The 22,898-nt window shown below is 44.4% G+C and overlaps 1 protein-coding gene across 1 annotated transcript in view; it reads right to left on the reverse strand.

Annotated features, from left to right (window-relative positions):
• The window catches only part of LOC137525416 (unconventional myosin-XVIIIb-like), a 508,546-nt gene that overhangs the window by 309,077 nt on the left and 176,571 nt on the right, over positions 1 to 22,898 (reverse strand). Inside the window, exons 10-11 of the mRNA XM_068246531.1 lie at positions 17,949 to 18,073; positions 1,183 to 1,337 (exon numbers count right to left, since the gene is read on the reverse strand). Coding sequence (XP_068102632.1) covers positions 1,183 to 1,337; positions 17,949 to 18,073 — 280 coding nt within the window. The remainder of the gene's footprint in view (positions 1 to 1,182; positions 1,338 to 17,948; positions 18,074 to 22,898) is intronic.

Consider the following 22,898-nt stretch of genomic DNA (forward strand, 5'->3'; position numbering starts at 1 on the left):
CAAGCAAGGATTGAATAGACACATGCAATGGATGGCATAGTGGAGTGCAGTGGTTAGTGTATTGTACCCCAGGCTAGTACATGTAGGTGAGGAGTTACAAGACAACATGATAAGGCTAATACCAGTCAGGGGCCAAGGCAAAGGAGAGAGTATGAAGAACTGTAGGCGCAGTAACCAATGACAACATGTAAGTGTTATATTAATGTTTTAAATAAAGTTTTAAATAAGGATTTTACATTATGCACTTCATTGATGTATTTGGCCCAGCAGTCAGCTTAAAGGAGTAGGTGCTTAATAAGAGAAAGCACAATAAGAAGTGTCTTTGGAGGGTGATTACAATCCCACAAGTGCTATCTAATTCTATTAGTTCAAAGGGTCAGATTGCTGGTTGAGTGCAGAAGCTTTGGGTGTGGTAGAGGCTGGCTCTATCTCATAGCTTATCCAGGCTTCTGGGGCCTGATATAAGAAGAAGCCACAAGGACAAGATATATTGAACACACACAAAACCTTGGAAAGGCTGCTTTTATAGGGCTTGGAGGAAGCCCCAGGTATGTATAAATCTTTTAATATGGTTCCTCTCTGGTTTTCTTTAAAACAGACCTGAACTCAGAATTTCCTCTCTGCTCTAAAAGATTAGCAAAAGTATAATGATCTCTCAAGGAAAACATTTCTTTGTTAGAGTCGACACAAATCCTGCAATAAATCTGCAGTGTGTCTACTGCCTGCTTTCATTGGTGTATACAAATTAGCTACTCTGACGAGGCAGCAGAAATTTCTGAGCTGACACAGCTGAGAGATCAAATTACAGTTGTAATTAGTCACAGTTGAGGGGGAATCTTCCTGCAGAAGTTATTATAATTTCAAAATACCTCTCATCATTGTGAAACATTAATTGTCATCTGCATTCATAGAAAAATGTCTACTGCGTGGTAGATGTGGTTAATCAGGATGTACCCATCTCACTAGTATCTTAAAAAAAGAAAAGTAAAGTAAAACACCTTTGATCAGTGTAAACAATAGTGCACACATGAAATTGTAGCAGGAAATCAGTATTTACTAGAAGGAAGTGGAATGAAAGGATTGCTTTAAGTGCTTCCAATAAACAGGGACTCGATAAAAAAATAAAAAAACAGATGAAAAATAAACATTTTGAGTGGCGGCACGTCTCTGTGTTCCACTTACTTTCTCTGCCTTTTCTCCAGCTCATGGTTTCTGATCTGCTGGTTTTCCATCAAAACTCGAGTGTCTTCGAGGTCAGAGGTCAAGTGCTTACACTTTCTGGCTGCTTGCTGCGCCGCCCGCCTCGCACTCTCATATGCACTCTGCAAATCACTGAGCTGTGGAACCAAGAAGAACGGTGAATAAAACTAGCAATTCTAGTCCACAATTTATGCTTTTCAGCAGACAGCTTTTTAGTAGAAATTGTTCTTTAATGGACATATCAACCCCAAGCAAGTGTAGTATTCCTGTGTTTCCATTACTTGCTTTGTTACGGTGTACAATGAAAACAAGCCCAAGAAAGCTGTTTTTACTAAATCAGTCCCTGCTGGTCAATGATGGAAATTGTAGAGCTTGTGCACTTGAAGGTTACTGGCCTGTTCCAACAGGGACGCTGTCATTGCATGCTATAGATACAACAAAACATTCATTTATTTTCATTGTGCAGAGCCAATTGCAGGTTTTGTGTGAGGCTATTGCATGCATAAATACATGTTTTCTATGCACATTACCCCATCTACTATGTATGCATAGCTCACAATTGTCCCACTTCTGGAGAACCAAATCCCTTTGTCCCTCTTTCTTCCTCATTTGTCCTCTTTCAGGACTGGTGTACAGATCTGTATAAATATATGTATTTTTCTACTAAAAATGTATTTCATGGAACCTTAACATTTGTATTGGTCTGATTTCCGTTTTACGATTTTTAATCAGAAATGCTGATTTCTGACAATGCAGACATTTCAATTCTGCGGACTGCGAATGAGCATTCCTGCATTATACAGTAGAAGCCTTGGAGGAACTAAACAAAGTAACACAACCCCATGTAGAGCAACTGTTACCTGATCTGAATTAGTTTAATACTTTATTTCCTGATGTCAAGCCTCATGTGAATCCAGCTATTAGTATGGTCACAATTACCAGCTTGTTGTATGGAGCTTGAACTGTTGGCTTTGGCCATCTCCCCCTTCTCCATTCACACTGTGACATTACTCCACTCGCTGCCCACCTTTTCCTCCCCAACTGATCTGTTCAGACTGCCCTTTGCCAAGTTTTGTGTTTTGGACAGTACAAAGCATAATTTGTCAGCAGTACTCAACAATTCAATTGTAGGCAGGGAATACATTGTCGTTCCATGCAAAAACATATATAGTGATGTATGATGTAGACCTGAATATGCCTATGGAAAATGGATCCCTGTTTCAACTCTCAAAATGTTGGGTGGTATGGAAAATACTGTAATATAGGTTCAGAGTATCCTGGTTGTCCAGGAGGACCCCCTGTGGGACCATGTTATTTCAACACTTGTGGCAAGTTTTATATCCTATACAATAAAACCTAACTGTCCCTGCGTCATCCACTTTCCCTGTCTGTCCGTCCGTCCGAAGATTTTTTGTACTGCGCATGTGCGCAGTACAGAATGCCGTTGGGACGGGAGGTTGGGCCAGGGAGCAGGGCGGCAGTGTGCATGTGAGGCAAATGGGTGCACGCGGCGGGTGTGCGCACACGCAGCGGGTGCGCACTCGCGCTCTGAGTGTCAGCGGTAGTTTAACTACCTAGAGCCCGTTTCAAAATGGGCTTAGGTAGCCTAGTAGGAGAATAACATGATAGCAGCTTTGGCTCTGCATGATTTGTGAGTATGAAGTGAAGTAGGGCTGAGAGAAGGTGTCATTAATGGTGCATGAATCCATCAGGCCTTGGGCACTCACCGGGGTTGCCTGCACTGAGATGGGGCAGTTGAGTTCCCTGACACTTATACTCAGGAAGCCTTGCCCTAGCTTTGTCCTTTTTTGTTACATTTTTAAGTAATGCATTATATTATAAATGTAAAATTGTGAGCCTATGCACATTATTGAGAAGCTTGCTGAAACAACATTGAAAATACCAAGGCCAGCAAAATTCTGTTTTCATTCTCAAGACTTAGAATAAGTTAACTATGATCTTGGGTCGCTCTGGGTCAAACAATGCCCAGAATGAAAAACGGCAATCATTATAAAGTTGCATTAAATAAGCAGAAGTCCAACCTAATGAGGCCTATAATTAGACAGTGAGCATCTGAAACTGCAAGAGATGATTCTTTTCACCAGTTTCGCAAAAAATAAACCATCTTAATTATATCTTAATGTACAGAGAGCATCATTTGTGTATTAGGTGAAATGACCTCTCTCGGAATGTGCCCTGCCACTGTGAATGGCTAGGCTTGATGTCTTTCAAGCCTCCTAGTGCTTATTAAAGCTAACTTATTTGAGCTTTGTTAATACCTTCTGTTTCTAACTAGATACAGCATTCAGTGTTAAATATTCATGGGGTTTGCTGATGCTGGACCAATTTATACAGAGCCTGAATTTGTATGTTGGTACAAAAAGAGAGAGAGAGGGAGGGAGGAAGAACAAGAAAGAGGGGGAAAGAGAAAGTTCTGCAGTGATGCCTGTTGGCTCGGGGTCCTTCTTAAGTGTTCTTTTTCCAGTGGTTGACTAGATAATAGCATCAGTGAATGTGAGACTGAGATTATGATCCATCTAAAACAATTCCAACTTTGTAATTTAAAGGTGAAAATAAAGTAAAGTGATGAAAATACAGCACTGTGCTAACAAGACTTTTTCTTAGTTTTCTTACTGTTAGGTCCTGCTGCATAGGAAATCTAACACAATAGATTTTGTTAAAAAGGGGCTCTGCTTGGGGGCACATATAATTCAAGGACAACTTAAGTGAGAGGCATATGAAGGCTGCCATATCTATTTCTTTTTAACCTCCTTGGAGGCAGGGCCGGATTTGTGGGCAGGCCTCCGAGGCTCAGGACTAGGGCGATTAAATTTGCTACCTTTATTGGGGCGGCCACGGGTGACAGGTTAACTGTAGGCTGTCAGCTGAGCCGCCCGCAAACCGCAACTGTCTATCCGCAGCCGCCCTCCCTGCTTGCCGATCTGCTCTGTGTGTGTGAGGTAGAGGCAGCGGCTGCGGTTGCCTGGCTACGAGGAGGCGGGACCCGGAGGACTGAGGAGGAGATCGGAGGCAACGCTTTCATATAGTGAAGCTGCCTGGACCCAAGCAAGTCTGCCTGCACCTGGCAGCTGGCCAGTACTAGGTACTGTAGGCAGACTCTCTCACTCTTGAGTCCCAGCCAGCCAGCTCCAAGCTTCCAACTTGTGGTAAGCGGTGAGAGTGCATCCTGCTACTGGAGGGCCACGCTGTCAATCAACTTCACTGGCGTGACTATGCATGTGACGTCACATCAGCACAGCGCTGGCCAGGAGACTGAATGTGAATAGGGAGGTCTCGCGGTGCCGCTGGGGCTGATGGTTGCATGAGAACCTCATGCACAGGCGCCGAAGGGGGAACGAGACCTACCATCCCTAATTATCTGCTCTGCACAGCCCGGGCTCCAGCTTTCAGTGTTTGCACCCTGCACCTTCTTAACTGTGAGTGAACATACAGTTAGAAATAGTCTGCTGCAGCATCATGTCTGTCTGTGTCACTCTAACTGTAAAATCAAATGTAAAATGACAAATGCTGGGTGGTGATGTGTGCTGAGGCCCCCCCTCCCCTTTAGAAATCAAATGTTATTTTGTTAATGTATGTAAGTTATTTTAATATTAATTAGGTAATTATATATGCGGGGGGGGGGGCTTCTTACCAGTCCCCATCCTCTGTCTTTGCTGTCTGTGGTCCCCTAATGGTCTGCTTCTGCCCTATCCAGCCAATGCTCTCTGTCTTGTTTAGTCACACTTTACAGCATATGTGCGGTGTGCGGACGATCCTGATCGCCACCGATCACACTCCCGTTGTAGGGAGTGTTCTGTGCATGCGCATTTTACTAACTCTGTAACTGCGCTTGCACAAAATGCTCTGAATGGTATTTTGATCAGGGTCCTTCTCCCGTTAGCGCACATGCACTCTGGCGTGCAACTGGGCTGGATTACGGACTTCATTGTGGGAGAATGGTGGTAATTAAGCAGATGGACTACAGGGGGCAGGAGGAAGCCCCAGGTAAGTATAAATCTTTTTCCTTTAAAGGACCCCTGAGACAGGGGAAAAAGTTTTATTTTACTTACCTGGGGCTTCCTCCAGCCCTTCGTAGTCTTACAGGTCCCTTGGTTTCTTCCCGGTCTGTTTTTCTGTGTCACTGTCTCCCTCCAAAAGCTTGTCCACTAGACCAGTTGTGGCTACTGCACATGCGCGCCCCAGGCTGTGCGCTTCCTCAATCATGTTCCCACTGCTGGGAGCGTTCTGCACATTAGTAGAATGCTCCCCACCATGGGAGCATGATCAAGGAAATCGTATTTCAGAGGGTGTAGCGACACAATTGAATGGACCAGGCTGGAACCTGGGGACTTGTAAGGCTATGAAAGGCTGAAAGAACCCTCAGGTAATTAAAATAGAACTTGTTTTCCCCTCTCAAGTTTACTTTAACGTCACACTCGCTGAAGGAGTTGCTGCTTTTTCTTTGTTGGGAGCAGGGATGAGCGTTCCAATTGGTACCGCTGTTCTAAATGGTTATGAATATAACTAAAATTTACACTGATGCACACTGCGGAAGGTCGGTTAACTCACCCTCGTTGCCACCTCTGTGCATTCCTCTGCACGTTGCATTTCTGTTCTTCCAATTGTGAACGATGAAGTAGCTGGAGAGCTGAAATGCTATGTGGAGGGCAGCACACAGAGTTGGCGACAAGGGTGAGTTAACTCCATTGTCATGGAGTGCGACAGTTGAAATTTAAGTTCTGTTGCAAAGCATTCGGAACACAGGTACCGATCGTTTTGCTCATGCCTAGTTGGGACCGTGATTTGACACCAGAGAGGATAGAGCATGCGCTGGATGGAGCATTAAAGGGGTCACAGCACAGCAACAGAGGGGCCCCTAGCAAAACAGAGGAGCCATCTACCTTATGGGGATTGGTAAGAAGCCCTCAGGTATGGCTGCTTCTTTAAAGGCTATATGAGGTAAAATAAAGAAGTGAAACTTTAGTTACCTGGGCCCCCTATATATCTATCTGCTCCATCGCTGAAGTTGCTTTGTCATCCAGGCTGCTGCTGTCTGTCCCCTCCGTAAGATCACCCACCCAGACTTTTGTGCATGTGTGGATGTGCTGTGTGGCTCTCGTGATCGCACTTCTATGAACGGATGCATTCTTTGTGAACAGCACAAGCACATAATGCTCTGGGAGCACGATCACAAGAGGTGTGCATGTCCAGGTGGGGGTTGGCAATCTTACGGATGGGACAGCGGCAGCCTGGAGGACAGCAGAACTTCAGCACTAAAGCAGATAGACGTCTAGGGGCTGTATGAAGACCAAGCAAGTAAAGCTTCACTTCTTTACTTTACCTCATATATCCTTTAAGGGCATCTGTACTGTATGTGTGTGTACAAACACGCATGCATTAATAATAAATAAGCAAGATTTTATGGGTTATTTCAAAGGTTAAAAGGTTGGTAGGCAGTGTTGAAAGAAATGCGGGGGGGGGGCGGCTGTTGACACTGGGCCTTGGGTGGCAAAAAGTACAAATCCGGCCCTGCTTGGAGGTAGCCCCCGAGCTACGGTCGGGGGAGAAAACCGCAGCTCAGAGCAGTAACCCCGCTCTATGCAGAGCAGCAGGCGTTTCAACTCACCTCCTGCCGCCATTCTTCTTCCACTTCTCCGAGGCTCTGCTTCCCCCTGCTGAGATTGACGTCTGTCGTCATGATGACAAACTGAAATCTCACTTTAGGGTTGCAGCGCCACCTGGAGGATGGAGGGAAAACTGCAGCGCTGGAGCCCAGGGAGGTGAGTAATTGCTGGGGCTGCTGCAGACTCTCTGCTGGTATGATTTAGGGTCTAAAAGCACATGAAAAAATTGTATCGCTTTTAGACCCTAAAATCAGAAGGAATTGTACCACCAGGGAGGTTAAACAATACTGATTGCCTGGCTATCCTTCTGCTCCTCTGCCTCTAATACTTTTAGCCATAGACTACTCTCACTTCAGTTGTCCTTTACGGCTCCAGGAAATTTGACAGTGCACAAATTACTGCCTGGTGCTCCCAATTTTCCAGTGCCATTTTTGCCTGACTCACTGCTTGGAGTCAGGTCGAGAATGTTTGCTACCAAATGAAAACTGAAAGACTATAATGGCTCAAAAGACTTATGTGGTAAGGCAGAAAATGACATTCTGCCCTGATTAGTCTGTAACTTGTCATGAATGGGGCACACAGAGTTAGGCAATTAAAGAAAACCCCAACTGAAATGTGACAGGATGAGATAGACATGTGTATGTACAGTGCCTAGTACACAAATAACTATGCTGTGTTCCTTTTTTTCTTTCTCTGCCTGAAAGAGTTAAATAGAAGGTATGCAAGTGGCTGACTCAGTCCTGACTCAGAGAGGAAGTGACTACAGTGTGACCCTCACTGATAAGAAATTCCCCTTTTTTATCTCCTTCTTGCTCTCAGAAGCCATTTTCTGCTAGGAAAGTGTTTTATAGTTGTAATTTCTTATCAGTGAGGGTCACACTGTAGTCACTTCCTGTCTGAGTCAGGACTGAGTCAGCCACTTGCATACCTTCTATTTAACTCTTTCAGGCAGAGAAAGAAAAAAAGGAACACAGCATAGTTATTTGTGTACTAGGCACTGTACATACACATGTCTATCTCATTATGTCACATTTCAGTTGGGGTATCCTTTAACCATTAACCAGGCACAATCTTTTTTTTCTCACTTAAGTCTAAAAAGTTGCAGTAAAAATAGGTTCAGCTGCAGCAGCAGCCACTTCTGGCATGAGTGGTGTTCAACTAGGGTGAGGTATTACTTTGTCCCTGCCAGGTAAGTTTGTTTCCACTTTCTTACACTGCTTACATATCCCACTATGGATGCTTCCACTGTGCAGGTACAGAGACAGCCCTGAAATGTGCACAGCAACTTCTCATATATTTGCAGATTTTGAGCAACTGATGCTTTAATTAGAGGACAGTACTTTTACTTTTCAATAAATGTAGTCCTAACTTTATGTTGCAATTGCTTAAAGAAAACCGAAGTGAGAAGGATATGAAGGCTGCAATATTTATATTTCCCTTTAAACAATGCCCTGTCATGTTGATCCATTGCCTCTAATAATTTTAGCCACAGACCCTGAACAGGCATGTAGATCAGATGTTTCTGACAAAAATATGAGAAGATTATTCATATGCTTGTTTCAGATGTTTGAATCAGACACTACTGATACATGAAAGATCAGAAGGATGCCAGGCAAGCGGTATTGTTAAAAAGAAGTACCGCGTTTTTTTGGAATATATGATGCACTTTTTCCTTCCCAAAACTGGGGGGGAAAGTGTCTTAGATTGCAAAGACATGGTAAAATGTTATACAGAATGCTCAGGGGGAGTCCTGATCCTGCCGTCCCTCTCCCCCTTGCTCCGGTCCTGCTCATAGATGGGCTCCTCTACTCTTCTCCTCCTGCAGCTGTGACATCATTGTACACTGTGGCCACCTGCAGATATTCAGCCCCAGGTCCTGCTTCGCATGGCCTCAGTACTTCCAGATTGGTCCTCCTGTACTGTAACACCGGCGGCACACATATGCCAGGGTCATGCATGCACCCAATGTGTGACTCTGGTGCACGTGCACCACTGGTGTTACAGTACAGGACCAATATGAAAGTACGGAGGCCACACAGAGTAAAGGTAAATAGTGGCAGCCAACCGCAGTGTACAGCGATGTCACAGCTGCCGGAGGAGAAGAGAAGAGCATCCCATCTATCAGCAGGACCAGAGCGAGGGGGAGAGGAGCACGGTGGCAGGATCAGGTGAGATCAGAGTGTATTGTAAAATAGTGTAGTGTACTGTTGAGTAGTGTAGTGTAGCTTAGCTGGTGGGGCAACAGGTGTTAGCGTAGTGGAGTGCAGTGTAAGTGTAGTGTGTAATGTAGTGTAGTGCAGTGTAACTGGTGTTAGTGTAATGTAGCTGGTCAGTGTAGATAGATAAAGTAGCTTAGAGACAGCTTGGGGGGGGGGGGGGGTCCATAACACACCCCTGCACAATAGATGCACCGGGATTAGTATTTTTTCATGATTCTGGCTTCTAAACCTAGGTGTGTCTTATAGTTTGAAGCATCTCATAGTCTGAAAAGTACGGTAAATATGCAAACCTCCATATTCCTGTCACTTCAGTTGTCCTTTAAAACTGAACTGAACTGTCTTTCTGTTCATCTATTATTATCATTATTATTTTATTTTATATAGCGCCAACATCTTCCATTGCGCTGTACATGGTACACCACAAATAGTTGGGAGCATAGATACATGAGAAGTTCTAAACTTTGTTCAATCAGGACATTTGCAATACAAGTACAAATACATACAGTGTGTGTGTGTGTGAGACATCACCAATACTGGTACATGCTCATATGATAAATTACAGCAGGATAAAAAAAAACTACGAGAAGATCCCTGCCCTCTCGAGCTTACAGTCTAGGTTGTGGGGTGGAGACACTAGAGGAGGTTATACAGGGGTTAGCAGAGGAGGCAGTGAGCCCCCAATCAGGGCCGGCCCGCCCATGAGGCGGGGTGAAACTTTTGCCTCAGGCGGCACTTCTGGAGGGGCGGCAGCCGCCCGTCTGTGTGTGGGGGGGGCCGCCCGAGCTGGAGGGGATAGCGGGCAGGAAGGGGGTATTGGGCCTAGCGGCGGGGAGGGGGGTCGGACCCCCCCCTCCCTCGCCTGGGTCCCCCGTCCTCCGCTCCCCTCCAGCTTTAGAAGTGAGGTCGCTGGCTGCAGCTATATTGTAAGAGGCAACGGGCGGGGAGGACTCACCTCTTCCTCGTTCCAGCCCGAGCCTGCGCTCCACTGACGTCACTTCCTGCTACGCCGCAGGAAGTGACGTCAGTGGAGCGCAGGCTCGGGCTGGAACGAGGAAGAGGTGAGTGATCCCCGCCCGTTGCCTCTTACAATATAGCTGCAGCCAGCGACCTCACTTCTAAAGCTGGAGGGGAGCGGAGGACGTAGGACCCAGGCGAGGGAGGGGGGGGTCCGACCCCCCTCCCCGCCGCTAGGCCTAATACCCCCTTCCTGCCCGCTATCCCCTCCAGCTCGGGCGGCCCCCCACACACACACGGCTTGGGGGGGTACGGGGAGGGGCGGCGATTTTTTTGAATTTTGCCTCAGGCGGCAAAAAGTCTAGGGCCGGGCCTGCCCCCAATGCTACCTAGGCAATAGCAAATTACAGGCTTGACTGAAAAGGTGTGTTTTGAGATAATATTTGTAGGTTTCCAGGCTTGGAGGTGGACAAGCCATGGGAGAGAGTTCGACAGGAGAGGTGATGCCCTTAAGAAGTCCTAGGTTTGGGAGTAAGAGGAGGTGACCAATCTAGAGTAAAAAAGGGTCTCATCGAAGGAGTGAAAGATCCAGGTAGTATGGTATCTGGAGATTAATGAGGAAATGTAAGGAGGTTCTGGGTGGGATGGTATCTGGAGATAAATTAGGAAATGTGTGGTGGTAATAACTAATCTAGAGCTTTGTATGATAGGGAGGGGAAAGTGCAAAGACCTGTCAGTTTCTCCTTAATGCACTGCAATTAGCCATACCGGAAATTACTATACAGGAAGTAAGGGTATTGCATGGGATGGCCCATCCCAGACACAGAGTAAAATTATGTTTATAATCTAGATGCAGAAAATATAGAAATATATTTAATTTAATAAAATACATCCTCAGCCAAGGTACATTTAAAGAGGAAAAATATGTTTAGTCAAGTTTCTGCTTTGTCATATGCCATGAGGGATGAGCTAGAGTTTTGGTCAAAGTCATTTTTGCATTGAAATTAGCATTTTTGTGCAGCGTAAATATAATACAAGGTGGGCCATTTATATGGTTACACCTTAATAAAATGGGAATGGTTGGTGATATTAACTTCCTGTTTGAGGCACATTAGTATATGTAAGGGGGGAAACTTTTCAAGATGGGCAGTGACCATGGTGGCCATTTTGTATCTAACATTTGTTTTTTCAATAGGAAGAGGGTCATGTGACACATCAAACTTATTGGGAATTTCACAAGAAAAACAATGGTGTGCTTGGTTTTAATGTAACTTTATTCTTTCATGAGTTATTTACAAGTTTCTGACCACTTATAAAATGTGTTCAATGTGCTGCCCATTGAGATGGATTGTCAATGCAACCCTATACTCCTACTCTTCACACACTGATAGCAACACCACAGGAGAAATGCTAGCACAGGCTTCCAGTATCCGTAGTTTCAGGTGCTGCAGATCTCGTAGCTTCACAGCATAGACAATTGCCTTCAGATGACCCCAAAGATAAATGTCTAAGGGGGTGAGATCGGGAGACCTTGGGGGCCATTCAACTGGCCCACGATGACCAATCCACTTTCCAGGAAACTGTTCATCTAGGAATGCTCGGAGCTGACACCCATAATGTGGTGGTGCACCATCTTGCTGGAAAAATTCAGGGACCGTGCCATCTTCAGTGCATAAAGAGGGAAACACATCATCATGTAGCAATTTCACATATCCAGTGGTCTTGAGGTTTCCATTGATGAAGAATGGCCCCACTATCTTTGTACACCATATATACCACACCATACCATCAATTTTTTTGTTCCAACAGTCTTGGAGGGATCTATCCAATGTGAGTTAGTGTCAGACCAATAGTAGTGGTTTTGTTTGTTAACTTCACCATTCACATAAAAGTTTGCCTCATCACTGAACAAAATCTTCTGCGTAAACTGAAGATCCTGTACCAATTTTTGTTTTGCCATTCTGCAAATTCAGTGCACCAATCTGGGTCATCCTCGTTGAGATGCTGCAGTAGCTGGAGTTTGCAAGGATGTCATTTGTGAGTAGCTAATAACCGTAGAAGGGATGTTCGGCTAATGTCACTCTCCAGTGACATGCGGCGGGTGCTATGCTGTGGGCTCTTGCTGAATGAAGCTAGGACATCCACTGATGTTTCTTCATTAGTGACAGATTTCATGCATCCACATTTTCTAATCCAACACTGAACCAGTTTCACAAAACTTAGCAAGTAGTTTGCTAACTGTAGCATGGGAGATGGGTGGTCTTGTAGGGTGTCTTGCATTGAAACCTGCTGCAATGACCTGCTTACTGTGTTCGCAAGACATCAACATAATTTCTACCTGCACGTGTTAATCTCGGCGACATGTCAATGGCTGTAAACAAAGACAAACTTGTAAATAACTCATGAAAGAATAAAGTTACGTTAAAACCAAACACACCATTGTTTTTCTTGTGAAATTCCCAATAAGTTTGATGTGTGACATGACCCTCTTCCTATTGAAAAAACAAAAGTTGGATTCAAAATGGCTGACTTCAAAATGGCCGCCATGGTCACCTCCAATCTTGAAAAAGTTTCCCCCCTCACATATACTAATGCGCCACAAACAGGAAGTTAATATCACCAACCATTCCCATTTTATTAAGGTGTATCCATATAGATGGCCCACCCTGTAGATTTTTGTAAGATACCGCAAGGAGTAACCATGGAAGCTCAGTTCCAGAGACATCACAGACCCTGTACCACATAGCAAAAGATGAATATTTCACAGCTCTCTAATGCTTCTGGGAAGGATCAAGTTACTTATTAAAGAATGGTGTAATTTAGTAATTAAAATTTCCTTATGTTTTATGCACAGATTTAAATAAATATGTACTGAAGGAAATAAAATGTTATCATTTTGCATCCATGTTTAAAACTGATTTTATACCATGCATCGCAAATCTTAGATCTCTCTGCCAAGGCTTCAAACCCTTTGCAGTGTGTAAATCCGTATCCATTGTTTTTGAGATGGAAAGGATTCTTGGATGTGAGTTTTCTGAAATGTGGATCAGGTTGTGTCTAAGTGATATTAAAAATCGACATTTCTACAACATAACATTTTTGTCCTTATCAAAACCACATTTTAGGTTTGCATTTCCTTTCTTCCGTTCCTGTTGTGTGTAGAACTACAGCTTAGTACTACTGTACTGTAGATCTCTAAGACTATGTTTACAGTGGTGTGTTGTGATACGCCGCATAACATCTGCCTTGTAACGCGGCTTTCCACACTGCAATGCACCACCTATGCAATGTTCACAGTGCGACAGGAGTGTTACGGTACAATGCATGCAGTGTGTTACCACAAAATGCACACGTTAACAGTGGAAGTGAAGCATACTTCTCATTGACCAAATTCTTCATGTATGTATGTGATGCAATGCGCGGAGCCACTTTCCGGTTCTGTTGCATTCCTGCTGTTACCTAGTGAACCTAGTCTAACACTGTGGTTATTCCTGCAGAAATGTAAAGACCTGCTGCCTGTCACTTGTGTGATGTCATTATTAATGCTAAAGCTTTTTGAGTTTACCGGAGATTAACCGGAGTACCGGAGATTAACCCTATGGGCTTGTTTCACAAAGCGGTGCTAACACCCGTGCTAAACAGTTAGCACCGCTTTGTGAATCAAGCCCCATGTGTTTATTTATACTTACTTGGGGCTTCCTCCAGTCCCATAAGGTTTATGGCCTCCCTTGCTGTCCTCCTCTCCTGCCCCTCCGTTCACTAGATATCCTTGCCAGTAATCCGTTCAGTCGCCATCAGTTGTGGGCTTCCGCGCATGCACATTTTTTGTGATAGTGGCCCTTTAAGGTTTTTTTTTTTTTTTTAAGTTTAATGAGCTGCCTTCAATAAACTATCTTTAAGTAACCTTAAAGTAAATCTCAGTGCAGGAAAACATATAGTATATCATGACTAGGGATTGTCACTGAGATACCCAAAAAGTTGATTCAAATGGTAATATAATGCAAATGTGTACAGCTTGAAAAACAGCCCATGCTGCTGCATGATCTGATTGGTTCATTGTCAAGCTACATTACTTTGCATTAAATTAATATAACAATTTGCATCAGCCTAGAATGACTTGCCTGTCACTGATCATGCCTACCTATGACATGACTATATTATGCTGATTCCATGCAGTAATTTTATCTTTACTCCAGAGTATTTACTGCCCTGCCAAAGCCCTCCTAAGTGTTCTTGCAAATACAGATGCAGACTTCCTAAAAGTAATTGTTTATAGATTGCCTTGCTCCTTGGCAATAACTTGTTCTAATACACGAACATAAAATATTAAAGATCTGAAGGAACATTACTCCGGTTGATGCCAATGATACATAGCAATCCGAATGTCCTTTGTGGCAGCAAGAGGTTTCAGTAATGACCTTGCTGCCCGCTGTGACCTCTCAGCATCTACCATTGTGTCATGAGGGTAATCTTTCTTTCAGACTAAATCTTTAACAAGAAATATGAGGTATGCAAAACACCTACTGAGAGTTCTGCATAAGAACTCAGTTAATGGAATCATATTTTACCAGCTCTGGTCTTTTTTATGAATTAATGTCACACTGTAGATCTGTGCCCATTATGACAGCATTTTATGATGAGTATCAGAGCCAGGCCGTGCAGGACAAGATGCAAATCCCTGGCCACGCCACCTCAGGTGCAGTGTCATATAGATAAGGTATAAATGGATGTTGCAGTGCAATGATGTGTAAGTGCAAGTGTCAAACTGTCTCTTGCTTTTTCAAATTGATACAAAACACAAGTACTGCAATACATATCAAGGATAAATAAGGGACATTCTGAAATAGAGTTGACATGTTAACAAGGATTTGTAGATTTAACTAGATAGTGGAAAAATATATAGAAGTACACTTAAAAAAAACAGCTGCAAAGGCTGCAACTGTGGCCATATTTGTAATACAGTTTTGTTAGGAGACTGCAATGGACAGCAAAAACGTGTCCTTTTTTACTTGCTGAACTGTTCAAACACACAAAAATTGATTACCTATATTTGATTACCTAAATTTTCAGGAGGTGAAACACAATACTTAGATGAGATACAAAACATTTAGAGGTTTGTATGGGTTTTTTGTTTTGTTTTATTTTTGAGATAATATGTGGTTATAACGCATGCATTGTAAACACATTATTAAATACATTATTTGCCAATAATGGGTCTGGTCTCCTGGCATAGAGGACACAGTATGGTTTAAATATGTGTTTTACAAATCAAAGTACTCAAAGGTTATACCATATATTATTTTCATTATATAATATTTTGTACATAAGTTTAGTTAGATAAATAATATTTATAACTATCTGACACAGAAAATACAAACCAGCACGAAGAAAGACAAAAAAGTAGAATAAAAACTGTGAAAGTCATGTGCACGAATCTAACAAATCCTAAAGGATAACCGAGGTGACATGTGACATGATGATGAGATAGACGTGTATGCAAAGCACACAAATAACTAGACTGTGTTCCTTTTTTCTTTTTTTGCCTGAAAGAGTTAAACATCAGGTATGCTATGCAAGTGACAGTTTCTATCTGGGTCGGGACCGGGTCAGACTGGGTCGGGCCCGGGTCGGACTGGGTCAGACTATAGCATACAGTAAATCCTCACTGATAAGTAATTACAGCCATAAAATACTTTCCTGTCAGTAAATGGCTTCCTGGAGCAGGAAAGAGATAAATATGGTCGATAATTAATAGATTTGAGCTCTAGCATACTTCAATGAAGGTGTCATTGAGCAGAGACAATGAAACAGTAAAAACTTAAAAACTAGATTTAAATGTAAAATAAAACTGTGGGATATCTAAAAAAAATTCATTTTAGGAGAAAGAGGATAGCTACAATTGTTTTTCTCATCAGTTTATTTTCACCTCGGATGTCCTTTAATTCCAGTGTGATCATCTATGGAGGTCCTTAGGTTTGGTGGACATGTAATTCCCACGTTACCGCGCACCTCTCTCTGAGCAGTCTGCATGGATCATCCATGCACTAGCCTGGGATCAGACTGCCCTGATTTCATCTTAAAGCTTCTTGTCATAGGGAAGGGAACACAAGACTACCAACACCCACATTTCCCCACCTTGTCATCCTTCTTTTAAACCCACTATAATTGACCAGATTTAGAAAAAATGGTTAGTGAATGTGACAGACATATCTTTCCATCAAGACAAGAGAGGGAAGGGGGTGAGTGGTGCTTGCATCACATTTCCTCCTAAACACTAATGGCGGAGCCAGATATCTAAAAAGGCCCAAAAAAAAGTCCAAGCAGAGCCGAGACAAGGTCCTCCAGCATCCAAGGCTGAGACAACAAAGTGCACCCCTCCATCCCTCCCACCCCAACCGTCACACACAGATTGCTATTAGAGTAAGAGGCCCCTCAGGGCCCCCAACACCTTAATCTCTAGTTATCTGGGTTGCAGTCACTGCAATGTATCCCCTTTTCTTATTTCTCTCAGCTTCAAACACAATAGGGAATGATAGCTAAGTGAGTTGTGTGCCCCCTCCTACACTGAGCTCTGAGGCGGGAGCCTTTCTTACCTGTCTCGGCCTGGTTCTGAGGCCAAGACCTTGAAGAAGCTCCTTGGTGGAGCAGCTGCTTACAGAAGAGGCTGCAAATGAGGAGCAGCACATGGAGAAGGGGAGCTGTTACCCACGGGAGCTATATATGAAAGAGAGGGGCTGTTGTATATAGATGTTGCACATGGAAGTGGAAGCTGCACATGGAATGAGAGCAACAAGCAAGATATTCAAAACTGCAACTCGTGCTAAAATTAAAACATTTACTGTATCTCTTTATTCAAAATTCAAAGGGAGTTTCCAATGCACATACTAAATATATCCTAAGACAACACCAACAAACTCCAAACAACATTCACTCCCTACAGACAAACCTCTCATAGAAGGGCCCTTCTAAAATTAAAATGAAAAGATAAAAAAAATATAAAATGCTCATTCTCCTTCAAGTTCCTAAGGTCAATGGCTGTCCTGTTTCCAGGAAAAGAATCTAAAAAAAGATAAACAGGTAAACAACAGCAAGGAAGCAACTCCCAATAAGTCAATCATTTGTTCAATTGTCTTTAGGATCAATCAAAACCAGCCTTATCAGCCTGCCGATAGACTGTATACACGGACAAACTGTCAGCAGAACAGCCGCCCTGCGGGCAGATCTGACAACCCGTCGTTTGAAGGAATCAGGCGTGTGTACGCGCCATTAAGGTGCCCATACATTGGCAGAAAGGGCAGCAGATTTGATCATCAGACAGATCCCTCTCTAATCATATGTGATCAGAGAGGGACCTATTGCTGCTACACATCTGCAAATACATTTTGGAAATCTGTGCACCCTCCTCCATCTGCCGGACCCTCAAGGTCTACACTCATGTAATGTGTGTTTCCTCCCCAGACCCGTGGTAAGAGCGAAGTGTAGTTTTGGCTTACCTGTTTACAAGCATGCCACCTCCTCTCAATTGCTGCCGGGGTGCCTTAACCCCATGACATCAGCACATATGGCAGGTTCACAGGGAAATGGAGAGAAGGAGGACAGGTGAGCCAAGTTTAAAATTTACTCTAAAACGTTAACTAAATCTTGGATAGAGTACTGGTTAAGGACTCTGCCTTTGACATGGGAGGGTCTAGTACCTATTCAGTAAGAAGTCCTTGGGCAAGACTTCCTAACACTGCAGGGTGGCCCCTTGAGTGTGTCCTTAATGGCTGCAGCTCTTGAGCGCTTTGAATCCAGCAGGAGAAAACAAAGCGCTATACAAATGTTCAAATTATTATTATTATTATTATATCTTAATAATAACAAAAGTTAAAAGAAAATACAATATTTAATATAATAATAATAAAACCTTTAAAAAGTGAGATTCTATATTTATAATATGGTAAGAAATTACTTTCTGTTCCAGCTCCTTCCTGTACGTCTTTTCACTTTCCAGCCTTTCTTCAAACTGTGTCAGCCTTTTCCTCAGGAAGTTTATCTCTGTCTGCGCACAGTCAAATCGAATTTGCCATTCATCTGCTACATAAACAAAATGAATACATTGTGCAAAACTTGAATAAGTGGAATTTTCTTTTTCAGAAAAAAAAACATAAATGTACAATATTTGTTCTCTGGAAAGCAGTTCTGATTAATTTCCACACCTCATACCTCAGCAGACAAAGCTGTACTTAGTGATTGTATGAATCAAGGAAAATTGAAAGTACTAAATTGGAGAAAAAAAATTAAATACCAATTACATCTTATATGTTTTAACAAAAAATTTAGTTAGAACTGAACTTCTGGAAGTTTATTTCTGTTACTGAATATAATTAGGCATATTCAGTATGGAAAATGGAAATGTGAATAGTGCTGTATCCCATAGTAGTCCGTCAAAATTATAATCACTGTCACTTGGTTTCTATGAATTAATGTTCTTTAAAAGCCATTACTCTTTCAACTGTCTTATTGATTAAATGTTAACTTTAGGCAAAACTTTTAATCCTGATTTCAGTGCAGAAGGTCACTAGGTTATTAGTGTTTTCTATGCTCCCTGTGGGTAGATATTACCTAACTTTCACTCTCTGTGACAGTTGTCATTAGAAGAGAAAGTGAGGTAAATTCTGAAACACAATGATTGGATATAGGAAGGCAAAAACAAAGTTAACTGGTTCGGGACACACCGTAGTTAAAACTATACCACACTTGTGGCTGCCTAAGCCTGATGCAGCCTAGTTTTAACGCTGTCTAATCCCATGCAGGGGATGCGATTGCATGTCCCCTCCGGCACCAAACTCAGCTGTCTAAAGACCTTGGCCAGGAGTAGAGATGGCCCAAACCTCTGATTTTCGGTTCGCGAACCGGGTTTGCGAACTTCCGCAAAAGGTTTGGTTCGCACAAACTGCAATAGACTTCAATGGGGATGCGAACTTTGAAAACTAGAAACATTTATGCTGGCCACAAAGCGGATGGAAAAGATATTTCAAGGTGTCTAACACCTGGAGGGGGCATGGATGAGTGGGATAGATGCCAAAAGTCCCCGGGAAAAATCTGGATTTGATGCGAAGTAGCATTTTACGGGCAGAAATCACATTGAATGCTAAATTGCAGGACTAAAGTGCTTTAAAACATCTTGCATGTGTATACATCAAGCAGGGAGTGTAATTAGAGTAGTGCTTCACACTGACACGCCAAACTCTCTGCGTAACGCACCGCAAACAGTTGTTTGCGTAGTGATGGCCGTGCTGGACTGGTGCACACCGTGGCGATAGCGGTAGGTAGGTGCCCCAGTAATTAGCTAGGCATAGGTAGGAGTACTAGTATAGGTAGGTAGGCATAGGTAGGAGTCCCAGTATAGGTTGATAGGTATAGGTAGGTGCCCCAGTACTTAGCTAGGCATAGGTAGAAGTCCCAGTATAGGTAGGTAGACATAGGTAGGTGTTAGTGTTGGGCGAACAGTGTTCGCCACTGTTCGGGTTCTGCAGAACATCACCCTGTTCGGGTGATGTTCGAGTTCGGCCGAACACCTGACGGTGCTCGGCCAAACCGTTCGGCCATATGGCCGAACTAAGAGCGCATGGCCGAACGTTCCCCGAACGTTCGGCTAGCGCTGTGATTGGCCGAACGGGTCACGTGGTTCGGACCCGAACGCGCTCTGATTGGCCGAACTGTCACGTGGTTCGGGTAAATAAATACCCGAACCACGTCATATCTCCGCCATTTGTCTGTGGGTTTAGCTTTGGGTAGGCAGGCAGGGTAGTTCGCGCTCCAGCCACGCTAGCCAGGGTCCCCCCCAGTCATTGTGTGTCGCTGCTGGGAATAGTAGTACACCGCTCGCTCAGCATTCTGTTTACTGCCACTCTGTGTACCTCGCTCAGCCACACTATATAGCATTCTGTTTACTGCCACTCTGTGTCTGCTGGGAATAGTAGTACACCGCTTGCACAGCCACACTATATAGCATTCTGTTTACTGCCACTCTGTGTACCTCGCTCAGCCACACTATATAGCATTCTGTTTACTGCCACTCTGTGTCTGCTGGGAATAGTGGTACACCGCTCGCTCAGCCACACTATATAGCATTCTGTTCACTGTTCTGTGTCTGCTTGGAATAGTGGTACACCGCTCGTTCAGCCACACTATATAGCATTCTGTGTACTGTTCTGTGTCTGCTGGGAACAGTAGTACACCGCTCGTTCAGCCACACTATATAGCATTCTGTGTACTGTTCTGTGTCTGCTGGGAACAGTAGTACACCGCTCGCTCAGCCACACTATATAGCATTCTGTTCACTGTTCTGTGTCTGCTGGGAATAGTGGTACACCGCTCGCTCAGCCACACTATATAGCATTCTGTTCACTGTTCTGTGTCTGCTGGGAATAGTGGTACACCGCTCGCTCAGCCACACTATATAGCATTCTGTTTACTGTTCTGTGTCTGCTGGGAATAGTGGTACACCGCTCGCTCATCCACACTATATAGCATTCTGTTCACTGTTCTGTGTCTGCTGGGAATAGTGGTACACCGCTCGCTCAGCCACACTATATAGCATTCTGTTCACTGTTCTGTGTCTGCTGGGAATAGTGGTACACCGCTCGCTCAGCCACACTATATAGCATTCTGTTCACTGTTCTGTGTCTGCTGGGAATAGTGGTACACCGCTCGCTCAGCCACACTATATAGCATTCTGTTCACTGTTCTGTGTCTGCTGGGAATAGTGGTACACCGCTCGCTCAGCCACACTATATAGCATTCTGTTCACTGTTCTGTGTCTGCTGGGAATAGTGGTACACCGCTCGCTCAGCCACACTATATAGCATTCTGTTTACTGTTCTGTGTCTGCTGGGAATAGTGGTACACCGCTCGCTCATCCACACTATATAGCATTCTGTTCACTGTTCTGTGTCTGCTGGGAATAGTGGTACACCGCTCGCTCAGCCACACTATATAGCATTCTGTTCACTGTTCTGTGTCTGCTGGGAATAGTGGTACACCGCTCGCTCAGCCACACTATATAGCATTCTGTTCACTGTTCTGTGTCTGCTGGGAACAGTGGTACACCGCTCGTTCAGCCACACTATATAGCATTCTGTGTACTGTTCTGTGTCTGCTGGGAACAGTAGTACACCGCTCGTTCAGCCACACTATATAGCATTCTGTGTACTGTTCTGTGTCTGCTGGGAACAGTAGTACACCGCTCGTTCAGCCACACTATATAGCATTCTGTTCACTGTTCTGTGTCTGCTGGGAATAGTGGTACACCGCTCGCTCAGCCACACTATATAGCATTCTGTTCACTGTTCTGTGTCTGCTGGGAACAGTAGTACACCGCTCGTTCAGCCACACTATATAGCATTCTGTGTACTGTTCTGTGTCTGCTGGGAACAGTAGTACACCGCTCGTTCAGCCACACTATATAGCATTCTGTTCACTGTTCTGTGTCTGCTGGGAATAGTGGTACACCGCTCGCTCAGCCACACTATATAGCATTCTGTTCACTGTTCTGTGTCTGCTGGGAATAGTGGTACACCGCTCACCCGTCACTGTATAGCATTGTGCTCTGTGTCGCTGCTGGGAATAGTGGTACTGTATAGCATTTCTGTACTGCCACTGTACTGCTGCCAGTCAGCGTGTACTGTAAGGATAAGTGAAATGAGGAAGAAATCCGGTGAAAGAGGGAGGGGCAAGGGAAGAGGTGTTTCCCCTGACGGTTCACGTACAGGCCACAGGGGAGCACCCAAGAAAACCCACTCAATACCACCCATGTTGTCCAGGACAACAACCCTCACAAATCCAAAAGAACAGGACCAGATAATTACTTGGATGACCTCTCAAGCGTCCAGCAGTGGGTTAAGCAGCACCAGCACATCACGCACGAGGTCCGAGTCCTCAGCCAGTTACAAGGAGCCAGTGGGCACAAAGCTGACACAACCGGCAGCGACACCACGCACACAACTGCCAGATAACCAGTCCGATGAATTACCTCAGGACACAATGGGGTATTCGCAGGAGCTATTCCCAGCCCAACAAACTTCCACCTTTCAAAGGTCAATGGAGGAACAGCCAGAAATGTTGTGCCTGGATTCACAACCGTTAACTGTGGGAAATGTACCGCGCACTGAAATACGAGGCGAGTCCGAAGAGGACTCGGAAACCCAAATCCCAGAGCAATTTGGGCAGGAGGGGTTGCAATTGCAGGAGGTCGGCCGACAAGATCTGGAAGACGACGTTGGAGTGTGCTGCGCAGAGGTTGTTGTGGGGAGCTCTACTCCACGGCGGTGGCCCACAATGACATATGACGAGTTTGAGGAGATGGAAGAGGAGGGTATGGACAATGTGGACAGAGACCCAGATTTTGTTTGTGAACGAGAACATCGCCGTCGTAGCAGCAGCACAGATGAGTCTGTTGAAGAACACACTGCTGCACGAGTTCGCCTTGTGCCACAAGGTAGGCGGCGCGCAATTTCAGGCACCACAAGCGTGGAAGTTCAAGTGAGAGGCAAAAGAGGAGCAAACAGAAATCGCCAGCAAGGAGGCAGGTGCTCCAAAGTCTGGGCTTTCTTTGAAGACTGCACTGAGGATGTTACCATGGCGATTTGCAAGGTGTGCAAGACCCGCCTGAGCAGGGGGAAAAATATTAACAACCTCTCCACCACCAGCATGAGCCGTCACATGCTATCCAAACATCCCACTCTTTGGGCAAACGCGTCAGGACAGGGTACCAGAAACAACACTGCCTCCCTTGGGTTCACCAGACCCGCCTCAGCAGCAGCAGTAGCCCAGCCATTGCGTGGTTCACAACATTCACAAACATCAGACGACGCTGACACTGTCACTTTCCGGAGTAGTGCTCTTGAGGTCTCCCAGT

This window comes from Hyperolius riggenbachi, chromosome 1 (genome assembly GCF_040937935.1).
Source record: "Hyperolius riggenbachi isolate aHypRig1 chromosome 1, aHypRig1.pri, whole genome shotgun sequence".
Classification (NCBI taxonomy): domain Eukaryota; kingdom Metazoa; phylum Chordata; class Amphibia; order Anura; family Hyperoliidae; genus Hyperolius; species Hyperolius riggenbachi.